Source organism: Urocitellus parryii, chromosome 1 (genome assembly GCF_045843805.1).
Source record: "Urocitellus parryii isolate mUroPar1 chromosome 1, mUroPar1.hap1, whole genome shotgun sequence".
Taxonomy (NCBI): Eukaryota; Metazoa; Chordata; class Mammalia; order Rodentia; family Sciuridae; genus Urocitellus; species Urocitellus parryii.
In genome coordinates, this window is record NC_135531.1 from 188350031 (window position 1) to 188374918 (window position 24888).

The 24888-nt window shown below is 42.3% G+C and overlaps 1 protein-coding gene across 1 annotated transcript; it reads right to left on the reverse strand.

Moving 5' to 3' along the window:
• Positions 1–76: 76 nt before the first annotated feature.
• Cyp27c1 (cytochrome P450 family 27 subfamily C member 1) lies at positions 77–24888 on the reverse strand. The gene is made up of 9 exons (XM_077798238.1): positions 24640–24888; positions 17396–17586; positions 14536–14735; positions 10888–11097; positions 9219–9382; positions 4239–4405; positions 2422–2500; positions 1738–1941; positions 77–193 (listed from the first exon to the last, which is right to left on the reverse strand). Exons 1-9 carry the CDS (start codon positions 24886–24888, stop codon positions 77–79), a joined length of 1581 nt encoding a protein of 526 aa, XP_077654364.1.

Consider the following 24888-nt stretch of genomic DNA (forward strand, 5'->3'; position numbering starts at 1 on the left):
GGCCAGGGATACACACACACCTAGTGCATGCTGACGAGCCAGCTCCGCTCCACCAGCCCGGGTTCCAAACCCGGGCTTACTTTCTGTTAACAAAACGAACGTGGATGGGCTCCGCCGGGGTCAGAAGCCCATGGGTTTTTGCATGAACAGCTTTAGTCCAAGAAGATGTTTTGATCTCAAAATGCTGAAGCAACTAAAAAGAGAAAGAGAAAGAAGGATTCAACATTGGGACAGGGCTAGGGTGTGTCTCAAGAGCACTTGCCTGGTATGCATGAGGCCCTGGGTTTCATTCCAAACACCACCCACACACAATACATGGGAGCAGCAGAAGATTCTGGATGCTCTTTAAATGCTTTTACTCCTCCTATTGTGGCAAGAGGTTTCAGGGAGGTGAGGCAATGAGAAGGTGCCTGTTCAACGTGGAGGCCAGTGACATGCTGGCCATTTGGAGATAGCATTAGATCTCATACAACAGCTTTGCCTGTCCACTGAGCAACAGTAACAAAGAGGTGCACGCAGAACGCTCTCATGATTCAGGTTTTATTCTTCATTTCAAAATCCTAGCCCCATTCTTTCCATTTTAGGTCTACATAAAGGAGGTATGGAAGGATCAAAGAGAATAGACCAAGTGAGATTTCGGGTTTCCTGCTGGATCACAACCTGCAGCTGCATCGGATACAACGCAGACACAGCAGCAGGGAGAGATGTCAGCAGGCAGGAGATGGTCCAACAGACTCTGGGTGTTGATGGCTGAATTTAAACATTCCTGACATGTTCCTTTGATTTTATTGCTCCTGTCTGCCATTCAAAAGTAGAACCAACCCTGCCTCCTAGGGTAAAAACTGGAAAGTGCCTAAATGATGGATTTTAAAGAACTCCAAAGTATCAATTGTCCGAAAGCAATAACCTGCCCAGCCAGTTGGCAAGGCCACCCTTGGGCTTAGGCAACAAAAGACAACTTGCTGTAATACAGATTCCTAGTAGGGATGGGGGCCTCGCTCAACTCATTCAGACAATGCAGGCGGCAGATGAGCTGTTGACAATATAACCTCCAACTTGTGACTAGGCTGTCCCCACTCTGCCCTACCTCTCTCTCCAGCCTTATCTCCCAGGCAAAGACTAAAGGCCCACTGATAGGTCCTCGGGTTAGGCTTCAGATCCAGGATGGAGTCAAGCAGGGATCAGGGTCAGGGCTTCAATGAGGACATTCATTCTTTGGTCATCATTAAAAGAAATGAGCAGAATGGTGTGTCTTTGGGCAGCTCCACAGTGTACGAGCACCAACGTGGCCTGGTCTAAACATCTAACCTCTGACCTTTCACTCTGACCTTGCACATTGCTCCCCATGTGATGAGGTTTGAGGACCACTCATTGGCCAGGGACCATTGGTCTGTCTTGAGAACGCCCCATGTGACAGCAGGACTATTGAGCTCAGGGCTCCAAGAACTCCCCACACCCCATTAACATACACATACCACCTAGGCTTCAGGATTCAGCATCTTCATCTTCCACCAAACAGAATCCCAAGGAGGAAAGAAATGTGGCAGGGCCTGTGGGGTTGAGATGGTCCCTGCCCAGGATGGTGTTTTACAGTACACGAGGGATTTTATGCAAACCCCTGGCTTTATTTTTAAGTTTTCAAAACTGAGTCCTCTTTCTTTACCTGAAAGTTCCGACCCAGTTGAGCCCAATAAGAGAGGTCACGCCCAAGGCCAGAGTTTGCCTTGCCTGCCTCACCTGGATCATGACCAGGTGAATCTCCAGCTCTGCAATTCTTCGCCCAATGCAACTGCGCACCCCATAGCCAAAGGGGATGGACCCAAAATTGTCGACTCTGTCCAGGTTTCCTTTTCGCAGCCAGCGCTCAGGCCTGAACTCCTTGGCCCGAGGGAAGTTCTCATCCTCGTAGGAGGTGGCATAGTGGCAGAGGGCCAGCTGGGTCTAAAAAAAAGAAAGAAGAGGCTCACTTGAAGGCAGAGCAGAGGCCAGCACAGCCCTAGCCAGAGTGTCCCTTCAGAGAGGCCGCTGACCTGGGGGAGCCACAGAAGGTCCACACAGACCCAGATGGACCACACTCTTCCTTCCCCTCACACTTCCTGGCCCATTCCCATGTCAATACAGCCTCTGAGAGAGCGAGTTCCAATCCTTGGGAAACTGGCAGAGCAGAGCTGCTGCTTTTACAGGGCAGAGCCTGGGGCTAGAGGGAGTGGCCCTGTGTGCTACAGAACCATCTGTTTTGCTTTTGAGGAGTAAGTTTCCAGAGCAGTCAGACCACACAAATCATCTCACTGCTAAAGCACCATCTTCATAAGCACAGTACAAGAAAGGGACAAAGACTCCCTGAATGTCGAAGCAGATTTCCAACGCAACCACCAGTGCCCAGCCCTGCCCCTCCACCCCTGTCATGGCCACCAAACTCACGCCTTTGGGAATCAGATATCCGCCAATAACCAGGTCTTCTTGGGTGACACGGCCATTCCCTGGTAGCACTGGAAACAGCCTGGAATGGAACCAATGGGAACAGGAATGGAACAGTGACTCTTAAACTACTTCATTAAACATTTAGGCATCTGAACAGATTGCCACGTCCATTAAATATTCTAAAAAACAGCTGGGTACAGTGGTGCCCCACTGGATCTTGCCCAGCAAATCGGGAGGCTGAGAATCCCAAATTCAAGTCCTCGGCAATTTAGCAAGACCCTTCCTCAAAATCAACAAAAATTCTTAAAAATTTTTAAAAGGACTGAGGATATAGCTCAGGAATAAAAGCACTCCGGGGTTCTATCCCCAGTACCAAAAGAAAAAAAAAATCTAAGAAGTAACAGTGTACAGTTTCAACTAAATCTTCTAAGAAGGATTCAACAGCAAGTATTCTGGGGAATATGAAAAGGGTTACAAGGTCAAAAAAGTTTGCAAAACACAAAGCAAAGCTTTGAACATGGTCTTATGTTCTCAAGGGGGAAAAAAGTTACAAGTTTCTGAAATTTTATGTATACATGGGACCACTTTATCCAAGAATAGTTCATAGGATTTAGGATCCTAAGAATCATTTAAGAAATGGTACTTCAGTTCTCAAATTGTCCTGAACAAAGAACTCTTTAAAAAAATTAAATCCATTTTTTTTAAGGTTCTGGGGATTAAACTTAGGGCCATACACCTTCTAAATATACATGTTTCCACTGAGATACACCCCCCAGTCCATTTTCTTTTTCTTTTTTTCAAGATCAGTCAGCATGCTTAAATTAAGGATTCAGTGCAAATTAAAGTATTGGTATCAAATCAGGTTTGAAAGAATTCTTTTCACGTTTACCATAGAAAATAATCTTTGTTCTTTGTCATAGCAGTTCCTCCACAGAAGATGCTGGTTAGGGGGATTGCAGAGGGGGAAGGAATTTCACTCATCATAAATGTCCATCTCCCCCCAAAACCACCCCCTTCCACCTAAGACAACCCAGCTTTTTCCACTGTCACTGAAGCCCTGTCCAGGAGCAAATGAGCCTCACTAAGTGGCTTCTCCAACTCAGACTAGGATGTTCACACAAGAACCACAGGATACTGTGAACAGGTCAGGTAATTAGCCTAACAATCCAGTGTATTTTTCTGACAAATCAATCTGTTCCACTTTCTCTTCAGAGGAACACAGTCAAAAGCATTGATCCAGGAGCCACTTGGAAACTCTGGATGGACCGACTGTATAAAGGAGGAATAGCATTCAGTGACTGCTTCAAAAATCTTTAGGAAGGACAATGGATATTGAAAAGACAGAGTAACTCTTCTCCTAACCCAGACAGGAGGAAAGATAGATAGTTACAAACATCCCTTTCCTACCCAGTTTAGCTGGTGGGTGTAGACTGAGGATTTGCTGAGACAAAGAATCGGGAGAAGAATGAACAGGGAAAGGTCATCAGGTACAAAGTTTCAGCTGAATAAGAGAAAGAAGTTCTGGTGTTCTTCTCTGCAGCACGATGACTACACTTAACAATATCGTATTCCATGTTTCAAAACAGCTGAAAGGGAGGATGGTAAAGGGTCTCACCTCTCAGAAGTGATCAATGATAGAAATGCTAATTACCTTGAATTCATCATTCCGATGTATGTTTGTGTTGAAACATCATATTACACCCCATAAATATATGCAACTATTATTTGCCAATTAAAAATAAAATAAAACTTTTTTAAAAAAAAGAATCAGAGATAATAAAGGAGATAATTTGTTGACTTTTACCCCTGACTTGTACCTCAGGGTTTCCTTCAGGAGAGCTCTGACCAGCGGGACTTTGGGGACATCTGCTGCAGTTGGAACATGCCTTTCCCCCAAATTCTTGACTATCTCCCGATACACGGTCTGCTGCACTTCTGGGTGCCTTGCCAGGAGATACACTGCCCAGGATAACGTGAACGATGTCTAATAAGAGAAACCGGCAGGCACAGGCATGTCATGAGTAAAACCAAAGGTTTACACAGCAGTCAGAGTCAGATGTGACGTCCCCTGGGAATAAGGGTAGGAGCAAAACCATATCCATACCATCCTATCTTTGCATTTGAGTTATTACCCAGACAAAAGATTCTTCTCCTTATTTCAGACAAGAAAAATCAAACAACTATTTTTGGAACATCAACTCTATGACTCAAGTACTTTTTTTTTTTTGGTGGGGGGGGGGCGCTACAGGTGATTGAACATAGGGACACTTAACCAATGAGCCACATTCCTGGCCTTTTATGAGAGACAGGGTCTCACTGAGTTGCTTAGTGCCTCACTAGGTTGCTCAGGCTGGCTTTGAACTCTCGATCCTCCTGCCTGAGCCTCCTGAGCTGCTAGGATTACAAACGTGTACCCCCACCCCATGCCCAACTCAAGGACCCTTCCAATGAAGAGCCATGGGGGAAATTATTTCAGCACTTTTTGAATTATTTCAGAGCAATGTGCCTCCTCTCTAGGGAAGCCTGGGGGACCTAAGGAATGACAGTCAAGGCTAGAAGTTCTGCCTGAACTTCACAGGACATTTGCAAAGGTTACCTGTTTTTTTTGTTTAAAAAGGGGCCTAAACCTGTCCACTTTTAAAAGACCTGAGAACCATGACATTCTGGCATCCCACAGGTCCATGATGGCTGGGCCTGGCCTGCTCCAGCTGCCCTAATCTAGAGATTGAGGAGTGCTAGAAGGACATCAGTCAGTCATTGTTCCTATCAATTTATCAACAAAATCAGCAGCTAGCCATAGAGTCTCTCATTTGTGTAGTGGTTTTTTAATTTGGTTCGGTTTGGTTTTTTAATATGGTACTGGGGATTGAACCCAGGGCCTCTCATCAACCAGGCAAGCACTCCACTACTGAGCTACACACCCAGCTCTGCGATATCATTTTTTAATACCACTTCTTGGTCTGATTACATTTCCAGTTATTTAGAATAATTCTATTTTATTATACTAAGTCCCAAGAGTTCCACTAAAATTAATACCACTATCTATGTGACTGTATTTCACTTGCTTGTAAGGAAATTCCATAGTCTAAATTCTTTTTCTTTCAATCTAATTTAATTATATCACATGAATATCATTTCTCCTCCAAGTCAATTGGTAGTGTTCTGTTTCATTCTGATATTGAACACATCTTGGTCACAGTATATTATTCGATTGCTACCATAATGTATTCTACTAACTCGGATTTCATTTAAATGAGATCTCTATAAACATTTATCACATGGATTTGATTCACTAAAATCTCATTTAAATGAGATCCCTATAGAAATTTAGTACATGCTTATAGAGAGCAGGCTCTCCCATAATTTATAACATATAATACAATGTTCAAGCTCTTCCTTATAAATGAGAAAAAAATTATTTAGATGCTTTCTATTAAGAGAACAGAAAAATTATATTAGACTCATGTCCTTAGGGGAAAATGGAACATGGCATGCAATGGTACAATATTCAATGATTTTTTTAAAAAAAAAAAAAAGAGTAAATTACTGTTAAATACTACCACATGGATGAATCTCAAAGTCATTTCTCTGAGTAAAGGAAGCCAGATGCAGGGTAATATGTATTGTATAATTCCACTGACATAAACTTTAGAAAAGTATGGTAGTAGTTTCATAAATGCTTGCTGCAAACAATCTGTATCAAATTATACAGTTTAAATGGATGCAGTTTATTATGGACAAATCACACTGCACTAAAGTTGATTCCTTTAAAAAAAAAAAATGAGTTTGAAATTTTAAGAATGTTTCCTGGCTTTCTTTCATTCCAGGACACAGAAAAGGACCCGGTACCATCTCAACCCCACTCATTGCGATACTCTAAATTACCACCAGGAGGCAAGAGGTACAATGTGTACAAATTGACTCCTAGACTAGGCGGTTCTTTCATTCTTTCCAGGTGCAAGTGGTGACTTGGTGTGAGCAAATTCACACCATTCATCACTTTCACATAATCAGGATAATCACTGATTGCATCAGTTAGTTTCCATTTAATTCTTACTCTTTTTGTTTTATCCTTGCAGAATTTCTGGAAGAAGTTTATACTGTTTTTTGTTTCAACATATTTAAGTGACATTATCATAAAAGTGATATAGGTTAGCCAGGTACAATGGTGCATGTCTGTAATCCCAGCAATTTGGGAGGCTGAGGCAGGAGGATTACAAGTTCCAGGCCAGCCTCAGAAACTTAGCAAGGCCTTAAGAAACTCAATGAGACCCTGTCTCAAAATAAAAAATAAAAAGAGCTGGGGATGTGTCTCTCTGGTAAAACACCCCTGGATTAAATTCCCAGTACCAAAAAGTCAACCCTGGTTTTGGTTTGGGGGGTTCTTTTTCCTCCTTTTAAAATGAAGCTCTGTGCCTTAATCAAGGTTAGAAAGCACTTGCATGAAGGAAAAGCATGATGTGACAAGCTCAATTGCTAAGATCTCCCACTTGTTCAACGTAGGTGGTAACCCCTTCCTTAGGAGATGCTGCCAGGGGGGGCGTTCAGGTTAGTGCTTTCAATACAGCAGGGTCTGGTGCAACCTTGCTTCTTACTTTCCAGACACACCAGCAGAAGCACCCCCTCCAGCCCAGCACTTCCCCACTTTGCTGCCAGAAATTTCATTCAATTGACTATGTTCTACCACATACTGGAAGTACAAGCCTGTTGTTTTGTTTGTTTCCTTGTTTCATCACTTCCTTTTAGCAAAATTTAAAACTGTTCTAGGGCTAGGGGTTTAGCTCAGCAGCAGAGCCCTTGCTCTGAGGCCCTGGGATCGGCTGGCATTCATGAGGCCATGGGTTGGATCCCTAGAACCACAAAATAAATAAAACTACTCTGCACCTACACCCACATGTATAGCATTTTTCAAACACAAGCAAATGTGGCATATTACATGTTTTAGGAAGGAACATGATTCGCCAGTCCCTGGACCTCAGCCAGAAAACCCCTGTTAACAACCCAGTGTATACTCACCACCCTTCTGCATGGCCACACGATCCCTTACAGACACATATATGCACATAGACAGGAAGGGGGTGGCCACAGTGTCTTGCTAATGGGATCACCTCAAAGTCCATTGGCAGTGCTGTTTCATTCTGATAATGAACCCTTCTTGGTCTGGATTCTATTTTCTTGCTTCAAATTGATATGTTTACACACATACATGCACATGCACACATATTTACAAGTCAAACTGTTTTAAGTTTTCTGTCTTTACACTCTCTATATAATAGGTCATGGGTTTTGTTTTTGTCTTTTTTTGTTTGTTTTAATTTTTAGTTGTAGATGGACACAGTACCTTTATTTTAGTTATTTTTGTGGTGCTGAGGATCGAACCCAGTGCCCCATGCGTGGAAGGCAAGCAATCCGCCACTGAGCCACAACCCCAGCCCAACAGGTTGTGGTTTTAAAGTTAACCAGGCTTTATAAAATGAATTCCATGGCTTAGAAAATTTTAAAGGGTAAATAACAAGGTGTTTAATGTCTGCACCCTCTTCATGGCTGATATTATGAAATAGTGAACAAAATGTTGGCAAAATGGGGATGATTTTTAAACTGGAACACTTACTGCAATTTTACGTGTGTGATTATGGAATTATGGTTATGTTTTTCATAGAATTGACTATGTAGTTTTGTTTTACATTTTACAGAAAAAAAGTTTTCTCCTGGCGATTTTCTGCTAGTACAGGTGGCCTCAGTATATGTAGGGATTGGTTCCAGAACAGAGTCTGGGTATGCTCAAATCATAAAACAATGGTATGACATTTGCATATGATATACATATAATTTATATACACCCTCCCCCATACTTTTAATCATCCTAGGAGATTCATAACACCTAATGAAATGTCTATGCAAATAGTTGTCATAATGTATTACCTAAGAAGTGATATGATAATGTTCATGCACATGTAATTTTTTTTCCTGAATATCTTCAATCCAGAGTTGGCTGAATCTACAGGTATGGAACCTGTAGATATGGAAGGCCAACTATACAAACATGTACAGTGTACTTAAAGCATTTGCCCTACTAAGAATGGAACCACCATTTGACTCAGCTATCCCTCTCCTCAGTCTATACCCAAAGGACTTAAAAACAGCATACTACAGGGACACAGCCACATCAATGTTTATTGCAACACAATTCACAATAGCTAAACTGTGGAACCAACCTAGATGCCCTTCAGTAGATGAATGGATAAATAAAATATGGTATATAAACACAATGGAATATTACTCAAGCAATAAAAGAGAATAAAATCATGGCCTTTGCCAGTAAACAGATAAAGTTGGGGAATATAATGTTAAGTGAAGTTAGCCAATCCAAAAAAAACAAATGCTGAAGGTTTTCCTCTGATATAAGGAGGCTGATTCTTAGTGGGGTTGGCGGGGCAGGGAGCATGGGAGGATTAGATGAACTCTAGATAGGGCAGAGGGTGGGAGGGGAAGGGAGGGGACAAGGGGGTAGGGAAGATGGTGGAATGACATCATTGCCCTAAGTCCATGTATGAAGACATGAATGGTGTGAATATACTTTGTATACAAGCAGAGATATGAAAAATCATGCTCTATATTGTAATGCATTCTGCTATCATGTATAACTAATTAGAATTTAAAAAATTTTTAAAGAATTTTTAAAAACTAGTAAATAAAAAAGAAAAAAAAGTGTCTTCTCTACAAGGAAACACTCCACCAGAGCATGAGGAAAGCAGTGCCGCGCTTCATTCATTGAGAAAACAAGCACCGGTACTTACTGTGTCAACGCCGGCCAGCAGCATCTCTGTCATGTTGGCGTAGATCTCCTCCAGCGTCAGTGTCCGGCTAAGGAAGAGGTAGGTGAGAAGTCCCCCACTCACCCTCTCCCCTCGGTCCAATTGGCACTGTATGTCCCTCAACTTGTTGTCGACATGAATTTGGCCTGTTGGAAAATGGTATTTCTTTGAAAAGCAGTTTGGGTTGAGAATAACCACTTTTGTCTCAAGTCTCTCTTGGTCCTGCCCATGATGTAACTAACCCAATGAAGTTTGCATAGCAGGTGACAGAGGCTAGGGAAACCCAGCTTGATCTCTTGTCAGCCTTGGGGTCTCATTCATACACTTACTTGTATAAATGAATGAAAAACTAAAGACAATCTAAACATTTATTCCTTCCTGAAAGTAATATCTATCTGGAAATGTTCTAATCCAATAACCAAGGAGTTATTATTATATTATTATAATATAGAGAAACAAGAATGCAATTCTTTTTTTTTCCCACTCTGGTTCCAGAAAAAGAAAAATGAATTGAGCAGGGCAAAGGCCATGATTATTATCTGAGATGTTACTACAAAAAGACAACAAAATATAATCTACAACAGAACCTGTACATTTAAATGAATGCTGACCTTCAAAAAGACGCCACGGGACACATCTTTTGATATTAGCATTGTTCTAAAACATTTGGAAAGGCATTTTGGAAATCACTTTTTTCTTTTTGGAAACACCTTTTTGGTAAAAAAAAAAAAAAAAAAAAAAAAATTTGATGCCAGGCTTGGTGGCACATACTTGTAGTCCAGAGACTCAGGAGGCTGAGGCAGAAGGATCTCAAGTTTGAGGCCCCTCAGCAATTTTGCAAGGCCCTAAGCAACTTAGAGAGACCCTGTCTCAAAATAAAAAGATAAAGAACTGGGGATGTAGCTCAGTGGTTAGGCACCCCTGGGTCAAGCCTCAATATCATCGCCCCCATTTATTGATTGATTGATTGATTGATAGATACTGGGGATAGAACCCAGGAGCACTCAACCACTGAGCCATACCCCCAGCCCTATTTTGTATTTTATTTAGAGACAGGATCTCACTGAGTTGTTTAGTGCCTCACCATTGCTGAGGCTGGCTTTGAGCCACTGGGATTACAGGTGGGTGCCACCACGCCTGGCCCCAAATTTTCTGAGTTACATAAGAAAGCAAATCTTCTTTATAGTGTCACTTTGAGGATAAATAAATATTCATCTTCCTAGCTCATTTTCACTAGGTAACAAAACAAATGAATCTATCCCTTTCAAAAAAGCTGCAATGGAGAATGTTCAAATAAAAGTCCATCAGCCTCCAATTCCCTCAACAGTTTGAGTACTGACAGATTTACTGGACTACAGATATTATCTTCCGGAGGGAATTTTATGTGCATGTGTCACTGCTAGCACATTTTCTCAAACAGAAAAAATTATAAAATGAAAATTAGGCCATGTAACTAGTAGTCACACCCCACATGCTTTTCTTGCTTATTTGAAAAACAAATATGAAAAAGTTATGAATGCAAATAACCCCTGGAGGTCCATCGGATCATCCTCAGCCATAATCACTCCTCTGCCTGGAAACACTAGATACACGGCTGCAGTCCCATCACCCTATAGATGCCATAGGTGCCCTTCCTCCAGCCTTCTCTTACTGAATTTGAAGAGTCCATCCCAGGACCTGCAGAATTCTCGCCAGGGTTTGGGGATGAAGGGGCGGAGCCATCTGGGGATGGCACCTGCGTACATGGAGGTCTTGAACATGCTGAACATGAGCTCTAGGGCTTCAATGTACTCCACTGTTGTCTGGGGGATGTGGTTCTCCAGGCATCCTAAGCGACTCTCGTAAAGGATGGTGGCCACACCTGGGTGGGGAAGACAGTTCAAAAGTTCTCTTCTCCTCCATCATTTACCATTATCAATGCCATATCAATACGTAATATGTGGCATTAAAAATAACTTTCAAAAATGGTCTAAGTGAGGGTTGGGATTGTGGCTCAGCGGTGGAGCGCTTGCCTATAACGGGAGAGGTTCAATCCTCAGCACCACATAAAAATAAAGGCATTGTGTTGTGTCCATTTTATATTTATACACCTAAAATATAAATATAAAAAAATATTTTTTTAAAAAAGTGGTCTAACGGGCTGGCTGCTGATGTGGCAGAATGGGAGGGTGCATAGCTTGTGTGCCCAAGGCCATGGGTTCAGTCCTCAGCACCACACACACACACACACACACACAAAGGATGCTCTGGGAACCTTTCATGAGTCACTTTTATCATCCTATCTCCATCCTGAACTACAGGATGCTGTGCATGGTTAACTCTGCTTCATTTAAATAGCTCCCTTTATAGCCCTTAAATACATATTAGGAAACCCACCAGAGCCAGGCATGGGGGTGCACACTTGTCTATCCCCGTGACCCAGGATCAGGAGATCCACAACTTGAGCAATTTAGCTAGAGCCTGTCTCAAAATAAAAAAGGGATAGGGATGTAGCCCAGTAATAAAGCACCCCTGGGTTCAATCCCCAGGGGTACCAGGTGGGTAGAGGGGAAGCCCATCAGAAGGACGAGATAAGAAGAATCATAAAGTTTAAGTAGCGTGTTTAAGGTTGCAGGGGACTGGAACTCAGGTCTGAGATGACAGACCTTGTGAGGAGAGTGAGCTCTCCAAGCCTGATGCTGCTCAGCCCCTTCACACCCACCTCTCTAGTTTGTCGTAGTTCTGAGGAGGGAGGAAGCAAAACCCAACCAGGGCCCCTTCCTGCCTCATTTGGAGACTATGAATCAGCTTTCCATCATGAGGCTCAATGGGGATAATTGAAAGCTGTCTCCTCCTGGGGATCCCAGACCCAGAGAGCTAAAGGAACAGAGGAAGTGACCTCATGGATCCGTGGAGGGTAGGATGGTTCACTTTGCTTATATTACAGTTCTCTGTTCATGTCATTGCTATTTTTAGAAAACATTCCTATCAGAATTTCAAAGTTAAGAGTTAAAGGTACATTCATACATTGCTGGTGGGACCACAAATTGGAGCAATTCTGGGAAGCTAAAGGGAGATTCCTGAAAAAACTAGGAATGGAACCACTATTTGACCCGGCTATCCCACTTCTCCATATATATCCAAAAGATTTAAAATCAGCATACTACAGTAGCCACATCAATGTTTATAGCAGCACAATTCACAGTAGCCAAGCCATGGAACCTATCTAGATGGCCTTCAACAGATGAATGGATAAAGAAAATGTGGTACATATACACAGTAGAGTATTACTCAGCCATAAAGATTTTCCTGTAAATGTATGGGACTGAAGGCTATCATGCTTAGTGAAATTAACCAGTCCCAAAAAGTCAAAGGTCAAATGTTTTCTCTGATAGGCAGACGATAATCCAAAAATAAGGGGGTGTGACTTAAAAAAAATAGAAGAAAGATCAGTGGAATGGAGGAAAGGGATTGAACAGGAATGGGAGGGGATGGGATAAGGAAAGAACAATGGAATTCATCTGACTTAATCTTATCATCATGTATATCCACAAGACTCTGATTATTTTTTAAAAACTATAAGTAAATAGCAGGAAGATCAGTAGAGAGAAGAGAACAGAGAAAGGGAGGAAGGATTGAAAAGGGGAAGTCCTGGGGACTGGATTAGAGCAAATTATATTCCATGTTTTTATAATTATGTCAAAATGAATCCTAATGTTGTATATAACTAACAAGAGCCAATTAAAATGGAAAAACAAAGAGATAGGCAATATAAAAATCTTTTTTAAAGTTAAAAAGAAGAGTTAAAAATTCAAAGTAATGGAAACATTATTTTAAAAAGATCCAGTACCACCAAAAAAAAAAAAAAAAATGAGAAACCTGATAGAAGTGTCTTCCAGACATATTTTTAAGAAAAAAGCAATATGTTTTGTATACTCGAGGATATAGCTCAGTTGGTAGAGTGCTTGCCTCGCATGCCCAAGGCCCTGGGTTCAATTCCCAGCACCAAAAAAAAAAAAAAATAGGGTTGGGATGTGGCTCAGTGGTCAAGTGCCCTGGTACCCCTGCCCCGCCTTCCCCCAAAGAAGAAATAATCAAGATGTAAGGAAAATGAGTTGTGCTTAAAATATGCTAGGGGAAAGGGAGGATTTAAAATACATACATATATGTGTGTGTGTGTGTGTGTGTGTGTGTTTTGTATACTATCATTTATGTTTTAAAAGTAAAAAGAATATTCATGTGTATTCCATTGTAGGTACATAACAGATCTTGATGGACACATGAGAAACCGAGGGCCTTAGTCACAATAAGGAAGCAGGAGAATATTTGATGACTACCTTTTGGTTATGATATCTGAATTATCCGACAAGATGGAATGACTTTGTGATAGACCAAATATACATACACATATATACAGTCTATCCCTTTATAACTGTGGGTTCCTTTATTTTTAATTATGGTTTAAAAAAATGTGTAGTGACTAGGAACATGGATTCTTGAACTAAAATGACCTGGATTTGAAACTGATTTTAGTCTCTAAGGAAAGGAATTGGGGTATAACCTTGAGTAAGTTCTTTAGGAGGTCTCAGTTCTCCCTTTTGTCCAACAGCAGGGACACACCTGGTTCATGCTAGTGAAGCCAGAATTAAAGACAGGCGATAAAATAGGTGATCCAGAGAATGAAGGCCAATTTAGGTCTCTGAAGTTGGAGATTGAAATGTTAATGTCTTCAGAGCCCTTCCTCCACCCTTATCAAGATAACTGGCCCCTGCTCTAACCTGTTGCTAGGGTAACCTCTCCCAGGGACTGTCCCTCCTAATATGGAGTTATAAAAGTTGTTAATTAATGCACCCTAGGCCCCCTTCCTTCCCAGATCACTCCACCTTAGCCCCTCCAGCCCATCTGCTTCTCACCTTTTGGCCATCCTACCTGAGCATCTCCTGAGCCTAATCAGGAAGGAGAGAGATAAGGGGGGAGAGAGCAGGAGAACAAAGAAAATCTAGGATGTATAAAAGAGGCAGAATGCTCTCATTTCTTGGGATACCAGGATACCAGCTATGGACCCCTTCTCCCTCCCAGGAGAAGTCTATGTTACCCCTTTATAAATAAACCCTGGTTCATATGCCTGCCTCCGAGTGCTTCTCTAATGTTAAGGAATGTGAGGAAGCAGAACTGGTCCCCCATAACCGGTGGTGTCATTTGCACTGTGGGGATGATATGTGTGTATGCACTGGGCTTACACTGCCTGGGGGCACAGGAAATGCTCAAGGAAAGAAAACTACTTTTTTGGCAATTTTCCCGTCTTCTGACTCCACCTCACCTTCCATTGAATATTTGAAGAAAAGATCATTGACATTAGTCACCGTTTCCCCATCTTCTGCGTGACTCCTGAGGATGTAGATTTTTTTAATCAAATCAGCAATAACTTGGTTGACTTCTCCAGAGAAAATGGCCACATCTGTCGGTTTCAGAATTCTTTGTCTTAATACACTTCTCATCTTGAGCCACTGTTCACCTTCCCTAGAAAAACAACAAGAATTTCAGATAATCTTACTTACATTGACATTCTGGGAAGGAATTCAAAACCTATGAAAAACTTCCCATCCATGAAGAATCAATGAGAGCTGCCAGTCAAAATTAGATAAACAAGGGCTACAGATCAAAATGAGGTCAGCAAGAGCTGCTGGGAAGAGAGGAAGAATAACTTAACTCCTGTTAGAGCTTAAGTTGCTGCCCTTGAAGCAAACTTTTTTTTTTGCACCAGGGATTGAATCCAGGGGCACTTAATTCCCAGCTCATTTTTTTCTTTTCCGTTTTTTTTTTTTGTTTGTTTGTTTGTTTGTTTGTTTTTTTGAGACAGAGTCTCACTAAGTTTCTTAGGACCTCACTAAATTGCTGAGATTGACTTTGAATTTATGATTCTCCCGAGCCACTGGGATTACAGGCATGCACCACAGTACCCAGCTCCTTGAAACAAAGTTTAAGGAAAAAATTACCCCTGGGAATCATGTAATATGATTTCCTTTGAAAAACCTATCATGATAATATTGTAACATAATTTAATATTTCTCATAATAATATCATATTTTAAAGATATGAAACTGATTAGCAAAAGAGAAATATATGCTAATCTATACATATATACTTTGTATATATATATACAAAGTATATATGTATAGATATATACATATATACAATTTGTATATATATATATATATATATATACAAAGTATATATGTATAGATTCGTGTGTACACTTCTTACACTTCTCATCTTGACCCTTCATAGCTGTGGGTTCCTCATCCATGGATTCAACTAACTGAAGATCAAAAATATTTTTTAAAAATTATGATTTAGAGATGATTTAAAGCATACAGGAGGATTGTGTTGGTTTTGTGCAAATACTGCAGATTTTGGTATCCACAGGTGTCCTCGAACTAATCTGAGGACACCATGGGTTACTATTGATATTTAAAAAGAAAAAGGGAGCCAGGCATAGTAGTGTACACCTGTAATTCTACCTACTTGGAAGGCTAAGACAGGAGGGTCACAAGTTCAAAGCCAGCTTCAGCAACTTAATAAGACCCTGTCTTAAAATTGAAAAATTAAAAGGGCTAAGAATGTAGCTCAGTGGTAAAGCCTCCCTGGGTTTCACCCCACCCCACCCTGTACCAAGAAAATAATAAAATAAATCTAAAAAGAAAACCAAAAAGGGTGACTGCAGCTCTTTCCCAGGGGAGTTGGGGGCTCCTGGCTGCACTTTAGAGGATGCCAAGCTCCCTAAACTGATTAGCAACACCTCTCACCATGAAGGCAGGATGCTCAGTGAACAGTCTGCAGCAGGTCTGAGGACTGCGGCACACTGTCCCTCAGAGGGTTCCAGTGAGGCTGAGCTTTGTCCAGTGGCCCCCAAAAGCAATTCTCCCATCCATCCACACTCAGTGTTTCTCTCCCATTCCTTCCTGGCTTCCCCACTCCCAAATGAACCATTGCAATTAAACCCTTGCCTTGGGATCTGTTTTGGGTGACCCCAGCTAAGCCAGCCAGTCTCCTGGGCCAGGCATTCCCTCTCCCCTTCCCACCTGTTCTAAAGTCACCAGCAATATGCCATATATATATATATATATATGCCATACATACACACACACACAGACACACACACACACACACACACATATACATACACATACACACACAGAGTATATATGTATACACACACACACATACAGAGAGAGAGAGAGAGAAAGAGAGAGAGAGAGAGAGAGAGAGAAATTGAATCTCTGGCCCACAGAAATTTGGGTCAGGGATTATATAAACATTCTGGCCTCCTCCCTGCTTGGAACTGTGCCAATTATTTCTTCAAAGGTACCAACATGTTAGTGAACCTTGTTCAGAATTAATTATCACAGTCTGCTATGAAACACGAAAATCACCATGGTGCTGGAGATTCTTAGCCCCCACCAGGAGATTTGCTTTTGGGTCTTACCCTCTTCTACAGATTGGCCCACATTAAATAAAGGCTTGGTCCCCAGTCCATGGCACTACTGGGAGATGACGGTGACTTTAGGAGGTAGGACCCAGGGGAGGAAGTTAGGTCGTGTGAGGATGTGTCCCTTCACACATGGGAACCCTTCCCTTGCCTCTGTCTCTTGCACTCCCCAGCTGCTAGGAGATGAGACTCTTCCTCCATCACTTGCTCCCCCCCATAATGTGCTGCTTCAACACAGGCCCAAAAGCAATGAGCCAACTGACCATGGACTGAAACCTCCAAAAGTATGAGCCAAATTAAATGTTTCCTTTTTTAGAGTTGATTATCTCAGGTCTTTTGTTACAGTGATAAAAAGTCAACAACCCTCCTTCCCCTGTCCTTTAGCTCCCTGGGTGTCACTGAGTGGACACCTAAGCTGCAAAGCATTGCTTAAGAAGAGCACTGGCCCATCATTCAGTCAGTGTGGCCTCCACCTTTATCCCAGCCAGCAGACCTCTTCACAGAGGAGGAGGGAGAGCCCCACGGAGCTCTGCAGCTCCTGGTGTTAGGAGATCAGGCAAACTGGTTATTTGACACTATTCCACTGAAACTTCTGTACTTTTTTAATAGCTGCCTTTTAGGAAACCAGTGTCGTGGGTATTCCTTCCTGAGTTCCCTCCAACGCTTGGCACAGTCTGGCCTGCATACTCACGCTGAGATGAGCCCGGTGGCTCTCCCCCGTAAGTCTCGGTACTCCTGCCAGGACTCCATGTTGGCTCTCTGGGGCGCGACCCCCTCCGCCCGGAGCACCTGAGCCACCATGTCGCGGTCTGCAATAGATACTACAAACTGAGGACCAAAGTGAGACTTGAAGATTTTTCCATATTCCTGTGTGTGCTTCTGCTGCAATACCGTGGAGAAACCAAAAAAAGGAAAAAACACACAAATATGATATACCTTCAATGTCAACATTCCTGCGTGTTAGAGAAGCAGAAAATGGGGGCAGAGGGAAACTGTATATTCATTCTATGGGACTGTATATCAGAGCAGTACCTTTACATATGCACATAATCATATGCATAGAGGCTTGTTTATTTGTTAGCCATGTGGTTTTTAAAATGCCATACTTCAATAAGAGAGAAATGTCTTCATGGATAGAGATGCACTAAGGAGACACACATCCTAAGCCAAATGAGCCCCAGTCAACCAACCCCTACCCCACAGCCCAGCTCTACAGGAGCCTGCTCTGTGGAGTGAGTCCTCTGGGGAAATACAGTGGGCCTCTAAAAATGGCCTCCAGGGGTTCAGTGATAGAGCACATGGCTAGCATCGTGTACAAGTTCAATCCCCAGCACGAAAGGGAATAAAAACATTAATAAATAAATAAATAATTTTAAAAACCTGAAAGGGAAGGGAAAGGCATTTAGACTCTAGTCTAAAGGAGAAGCAAAATCATCTCTGTTCACAGATGACAAGATTCTCTATAAAGAAAATGTTAAGGAATTCATGGGAAAAAATAAATAGACATAACTCCTGATTCAATTTGAGTAGCTTATAGCTATGAATTTGTCCATGTCTTCAAGATTTTCTATTTGGGTATAAATTTTCAAAATAGGTTCTGATTATTGCCTGTATTTCAGTGGTGTCCGTCATGAGATTTCCTTTTTTCATCACCAATTTTAGTAATTAGAGTTTTCTCTCTTTCTCTGATTCTTTTCAAAGAACCAACTTGTCATTTTGTTGATTTTGGCGGCGGTGGGGGGGGGTGTGAGGATAGTTTCTTTTGTTTCAATTTCATTGATTTCAGGTTTGATTTTAATTATTACCTGTCATCTACTGCTTTTGGTGTTAATTAGGTCTTTTTTTTTCCTAGGGCTTTGAGATGTAATGTTAGATAATGTATTTGTTGACTTTCTATTCTTTTAATGAATGAGCACAATACAAATAAATTTCCTCTTATCTCTGTCTTCATAGTATACCAGAGATTTTGATATGTTGTATCGCTATTCCCATTTACCTCTAAGTATTTTTTTATTTCAGCCCTGATTTCTTCTACTAGCCATTCATCATTCAATAGCATATTGTTTAGTCTCCAGGTGTTAGAGTAACTTCTATTTTTTTTATTTTATCATTTATTTCTAATTTCATTTCATTATGATCTGATAGGATGCAAGGTATTATCTCTATTTTTTTTTATTTTCTAAGAGTTGCTTTGTACCTTAAGATACAGTCAATTTTAGAGAAGGATCCATGTGCTTCTGAGAAGAAAGTGTATTCAGTCATTGACAGATGAACCATTCTATATATGTCTGTTAAGCCTAAAGTATTATTTATATTTTTTAGTTCTATAGTTTCTTTATTTTGTTTTTCTTTGAAAGATCTATCCAGTGGTGAAAGAGGTGTGTTAAAGTCACCCACTATTATTGTGTTGTGGTTTATTTGATTCTTGAAATTGACAAGGATTTGTTTGAATCAGGAGGACATAGAAAATTTAAACAGATCAATTTCAAGCAAGGAAATTGAAGACATCATCAAAAGCTTACCAAGAAAGAAAAGTCCATGACCAGACAGATTCTCAGCCAAGTTCTACAAGACCCTCCAAGAAGAACTAACACCAAGCCTCCTCAAATTATTCCATGAAATAGAAAAGGAGGGAACTCTTCCAAGCATTTTATGAAGCTAGTATCATCCTGATACCAAAACCAGACAAAGACACGTGAAGGAAAGAAAATTTCAGACCAATAATCCCGATGAACATAGATACAAAAATTCTTAATAAAATACTGGAAAATTGCATACAAAACATATTTAAAAAATAGTGCACCATGATCAAGCGAGGTTCATCCCAGGGATACAACCTTGCATCAATAAAATACAGAATCAATATTTAAAATTGATCACATCAATAGATTTAAAGACAAGAATCACATGATTATCTCAATAGGTGCAGAAAAAGGATTTGACAAAATATGGCATCCATTCATGTTCAATACACTAGAAAAACTTGGGATAGTAGAAACATACCTCAACATTACAAAAGCTACATATGCTAAACACAAGGCCAACATCATTCTAAACGGAGAAAAATTTAAAGCATTTCCTGTAAAAACTGGAACAAGACGGGGATGCCCTCTTTCACCACTTATATTTAACATAGTCCTAGAAACTCTAGCCAGAGCAATTAGACAAAAAAAGAAACTAAGGAATACAAATAGAAAGAACTCAAATTATCCCTATTTGTTGACTACATGATTCTGTATTTAGAAGACCCAAAAAATTCCACCAGAAAACTTCTTGAATTCATAAACAAATTCAGAAAAAGGATATAAAATTAACACCTATAAATCATTTGCTGTCAAATATATATCAGTGATGAATCAACTGAAATCAAGAGAAATTAGGAAATCTATCCCATTCACAGAAAAAAAAAACTCAAATAAAATAAAATATTTGGGAATCAACCTAACAAGAAACGTGGAAAAAATCTAAAATGAAAACTACAGAACACTAAAGAAAGAAACTGAAGAAGGCCTTAGAAGATAGAAAGATCTCTTGGATAGGCAGAATTAATATTGTCAAAATGGCCATACTTCCAAAAGCACTATACAAATCAAATGCAAAGTAGACATCTAATAAGGGACTTGTATCTAGTATATGTTTTTAAAAACCTTTTGCAACTCAATAGTACAAAAAGAGTAATAGTAATTGAATTAAAAACCGGGCAAAGGATTTGAATGGACACTTCTCCAGAGATATACAAGTAGCTAATTAGCATATGGAAAAAAGCTCAATATAGTTAGTCAAAAGAAAATGCAAATCAAACATATTAGATTTCACTTCACACCAAATAGGACGACAATAATCAAAAGGACAGATAAAGCAAGGATGTAGAAAAATCAGAACCTCTTATGCTGTTGGTGGGAATGAAAAAGGGTGTGGACACTCTGGAAAACAGCTGGCAGCTGGTCAAAGGGTTAAATATAGACTTTTTATTTTAGCCAGCAAAACCACTCTTAGATAAATATCCAAGGGAAAAGAAAACATGATACTCAAATGCTCACAGCAGCACTATTCATAATAGGCAAAGATGGAAACAATTCAAACATCTATCAATTGATGAATGGATAAGCAAAATGTAGGTACTGACACCTGCCGCAACTTGGAAAAACATTGAAACCAGTCACAAAAGACCACATTTTATGTGGTTCCATTCATATGACATGTCCAGAATAATCTACAGAAAACTAGTTAGCCAAGAGGAAGGGGAGAGTTGGAGTGACAACTGAAGGTTATGGAATTCTTTCTCTTTCTTCTTTCTTTCTAGGAGGGAATTACTGTGGATTGAACCCAGGAATATTCTACAACTGAGCCAAATCCTCAGCCCTTTCTACTATTTCAAGTCAGGGTCTCACTAAGTTGTCCAGGTTGACCTCAAACTTGTGATCCTTCTGCCTGAGCCTCCTGAGTAGCCGGGATGATAGGCGTGCACCACCATGTGCCTATCATGTGCCATGGAGTTTCTTTTTAGAGTATTTTAATAAAAATGTTCTAAAGCTGACTTGGTGATGGTTGTAAACTTCAAATGTGTGAACTGCATGGTACATGAATCATATATCTATGAAGTTGTGAAAGAAGGAAGGAGACAGGGAGGGAGGAAGGAGTAAATTGCAATAAATATAGATGGACAATTAAAGACAGAAAAGGGAGTGGCTCCAACATGGCTCAGTGTGACAGGACTGGCCCTGCAGAAAATGATGAAGGCTGTCTTTGGCATCCACCATCCTTTCTCACCACTCCAATTCCCAGTCTTGGAAATGGCAGGCCAGGGAGACTGTTGTCTCTCCACTCTTTGGCCCACAGGTGAAAGCTCTTCAGTCCTTCTGTGGATTTGGGTGAGGTCCACCTGGGTGAAGACACTCAGACCTAACTGGAATGGGTGAGTCTTCAATGGGTCACTTCTAACAAGTAACCTCAAAAGACTCCAGGTTGGGCTGGGAATGTGGCTCAAGTGGTAGTGCGCTCACCTGGCATGCGCGGGGCACTGGGTTTGATCCTCAGCACCACATAAAAATAAAATGAAGATGTGTGTCCACCGAAAACTAAAAAATAAACATTAAAAAATTCTCTCTCTCTCTCTCTCTCTCTCTCTCTCTCTCTCTCTCTCTCTCTCTCTCTCTCTCTCTCCTCTTAAAAAAAAAAAAAAAAGACTCCAGGTCTCTGAATGGGACCCGTAAAGGGGTGGCTGATAATGGAAACCACTGAGAAATGGACTACTGCTCAGGCAAATCCAGCTACTGAACGGGCACATTCAGAATAGGGGGCTGGCAATAGAAATACTACACACAGTTTACAGCACTTTTCAGTGAAGTGGTACAGTCAGTGATAATACTTAAACAGAGATACTGGAGTTTGAATACTGGCTCACAGTTTACTAGCTGGGTGACCTCAGCTCCCTCACCTGCAAAATGATGAAATAATGGAACTTGCCCTCACATGTAGGAGTTAGAACTTCGCCTGTATATGAAAAGAGTTCTAGAAATGTTCATTGCTGTTATTTATTTGTTATTATCAGTTTCACAGCCCAAATCTCATTTGACCTCACAATAACCAGTGGGATGGATGGAAATTGTTAGTCTCCAACTATAGTCTAGAGACAATAAGTGACTAGCCCAAGACAAGTGGTTGCAAAGGGCTATCACTGAAGAGAAGATTCTGGTACCCATGATTTTGCTGCTCTGTCACACCTGAAACAGCATTTGGTATATGTACATATACTCTGCTACTGAGTTGCATGAGCTTGGACCTAACTTAGCTAATACTGTGGATCTCTTCCGTTTATAAGAGGAGAATTGAATTGTAGAGCTGAATGCAAGGATTCCTTTGAGTTAACATTCTGTAATTACAAGGTGAGTGCAAGTAAACTGGATGAGATGGGTCACAGAATAATGCTCTTGCTCCCAGAAACGTTGCTTTATTGCAGCCTGGAGAGCCAGAAGAAGGGCTTTACTTAGAACCAGCATAGAGCCCGGGAGCACCACTTCAGTGTGGCTAACCACAGGCTGTAAAGCACTCCCTAGCGGTTCTCAGAGGAACTGCAGGAAGAAGAGTACTTCAAACGCCAGACGTGAGAATTCTGGTGGTGCTCTCTGAGGAGTGAAGAAAAAGGTGAAGCCAGAGAGAGTAGGTCTAACTGGGAGCACCGAGGTCCTGCCTGCTGTGTTGTGAGAAAGCACCAAGTGAGTCAGTTCCTTGACTGTGTGCTCTGGCACGTCTGCCCTGGGGGCATGGGTGTGGTGGTGAAAGATGTGTCTGAGCAGTGAGCAAAAACGGCCGGCTGGGTTCAGCATGGTAGGTGGAGGCTGAGCAGATGAATGGAAAAAAAAAAGTCAGTGGAAACTGAGACATATCCTGTTTGGGGATTCAGGTTTTAACCATGGTCAGCTTTTCAAAGAAGCCCGTGCCCAAGGAACAAACTCTGGACTGATGGTGTGAGTGAGGTTAAATACAGATGGAAGTAGAGATGGATACAAGAAAAATTAAGCATAAAAATTTAGAAATCAGGCTGTATTGAACTCATAACAAGCAAACTAAATAGTTTTCACTGTATTTGGAAACTCTTGTCCTAAAATCTTAGGTTCATAGAAAAGAGGAGACAGACAGAGAGACAGAGAGAGAGAGAGAGAGAGAGAGAGAGAAACCTTCTGGACTCCCACAATTATGATGAAGGGTGAGGCTTGGAGAGGAGGAGGCCAGTTGTGATTTCTGTTGAATTAAAATCCCTCCTCATGCTCTGTTGCTTTTTTCTTAGCGAGGTTTCTACTTCTCTCACTTTAGGCAAGGCGCCTGCGCCATCTGGGGCATTGGCTAGTTGATAAACCAAGAAATGAATGAAGCCCAGGTGGGAGATTGGAAAAGTGCCTCCTAGGACCAGTAAGTTTCTCACAACAAAAGGAAGTGGGTGCGTGTGAGAAGAGGGTGTTTCGGGAGCCCAAGGGCCTGGATCCCAGAAGTAGCTGTGTTCTAGGATTGCAAGCCCCAGAAGGCGAGCAGATGAAGACACCAGAGGAGGCGGCAGCTGCCACCACAAGTTGGAGGGACGGAAAATTGACGCTTCCAGGTGGAAGGCCACCTCAGGATAAAAGACGCAATTGGAGGGGCAAGGGTAGGGGTCAAGATGAGAAACGAGGGATCCCACATCATCTCGCCAAGGGTTACTGGCATATCTGGGATCTTACCAAGTCCCTGGCCCAGCCCTTAGGCGTCGACCCTGTAACTATGCAACTCCAAGCCTCTGAACTTCACTTTTTCCAATTATAAAAAAAAAAAAAAAAAAAAAAAATACTAGACCTGAACACAAAGCTATCAGTCACGTAGAGACACGCGGGGCTCCCAAGCGCCCTGAGTTTCTGGCTGTGCTCCTCAGCCGGGTGCCCGCGCCCACCGCGTGGAGAATGCGCTGCGCTCGGCCTCCCCAGACCGCGATCCCCAGGGGGCGCTCCCCTTAGGACCTCGCAGCTCCCTCTCTCCCGGTAGACCACCGCCGGCTGCTCCTTCCCAGCTACCCCTGCCCGAAGTCACATCCCACCCTCGCCCCCAGACGCCCCCTCCCCAGGAAATCCTCCCTGCTCCCCCGCCGGGCTCTCTCTCGGTCGTCCCCTCCGAGGATGCCACTTCCCGGCGCCTCTTCCACAGCTTTCCTTACCCTGGCCCCCTGCCCGCCGCCACTCACCGTCCTCCAGCCCGACTCCCCTCCCCGGAGTTCTCTCCCAAGGAGATCCCTATCCCGGCGGCCCTTTCCCGCCGCCTCCTCCCGGAGTCGCCTTCCCAGCGCCCCTTTCCCGGGCGCCCCTAACCAGACAACCCCTACGCGATCCCCTCCCCCGGGCTTTGCGTCCGCCCGCCCTCGGAGGAGCAGCCCCCGGCGGCTCGCCCTCCCGCCACTGCGTGCGCGGCTACCTGGATCTCGTGGATTCGGCTGAAACCGTCCTTGCAGAAAAACTCCACCAGGTTGGCGAGGGTTCGCGGCCCCGGCATGGCCGCGAGACTCCGGGGCCCCTCGGCCCTGTCTCCGGCCCGTGGCGCCCCGGGTCGCCCAGATCCTTTGTCCTGGGCCCGCGCCCCCAATAGGAGCCCAGAGCCCAGAAGCCTGCCCCGCCCGGGCGCAGGGCAGCGAGTAGCTTTCAGGATCCGCGCCAGCAGAGCCAT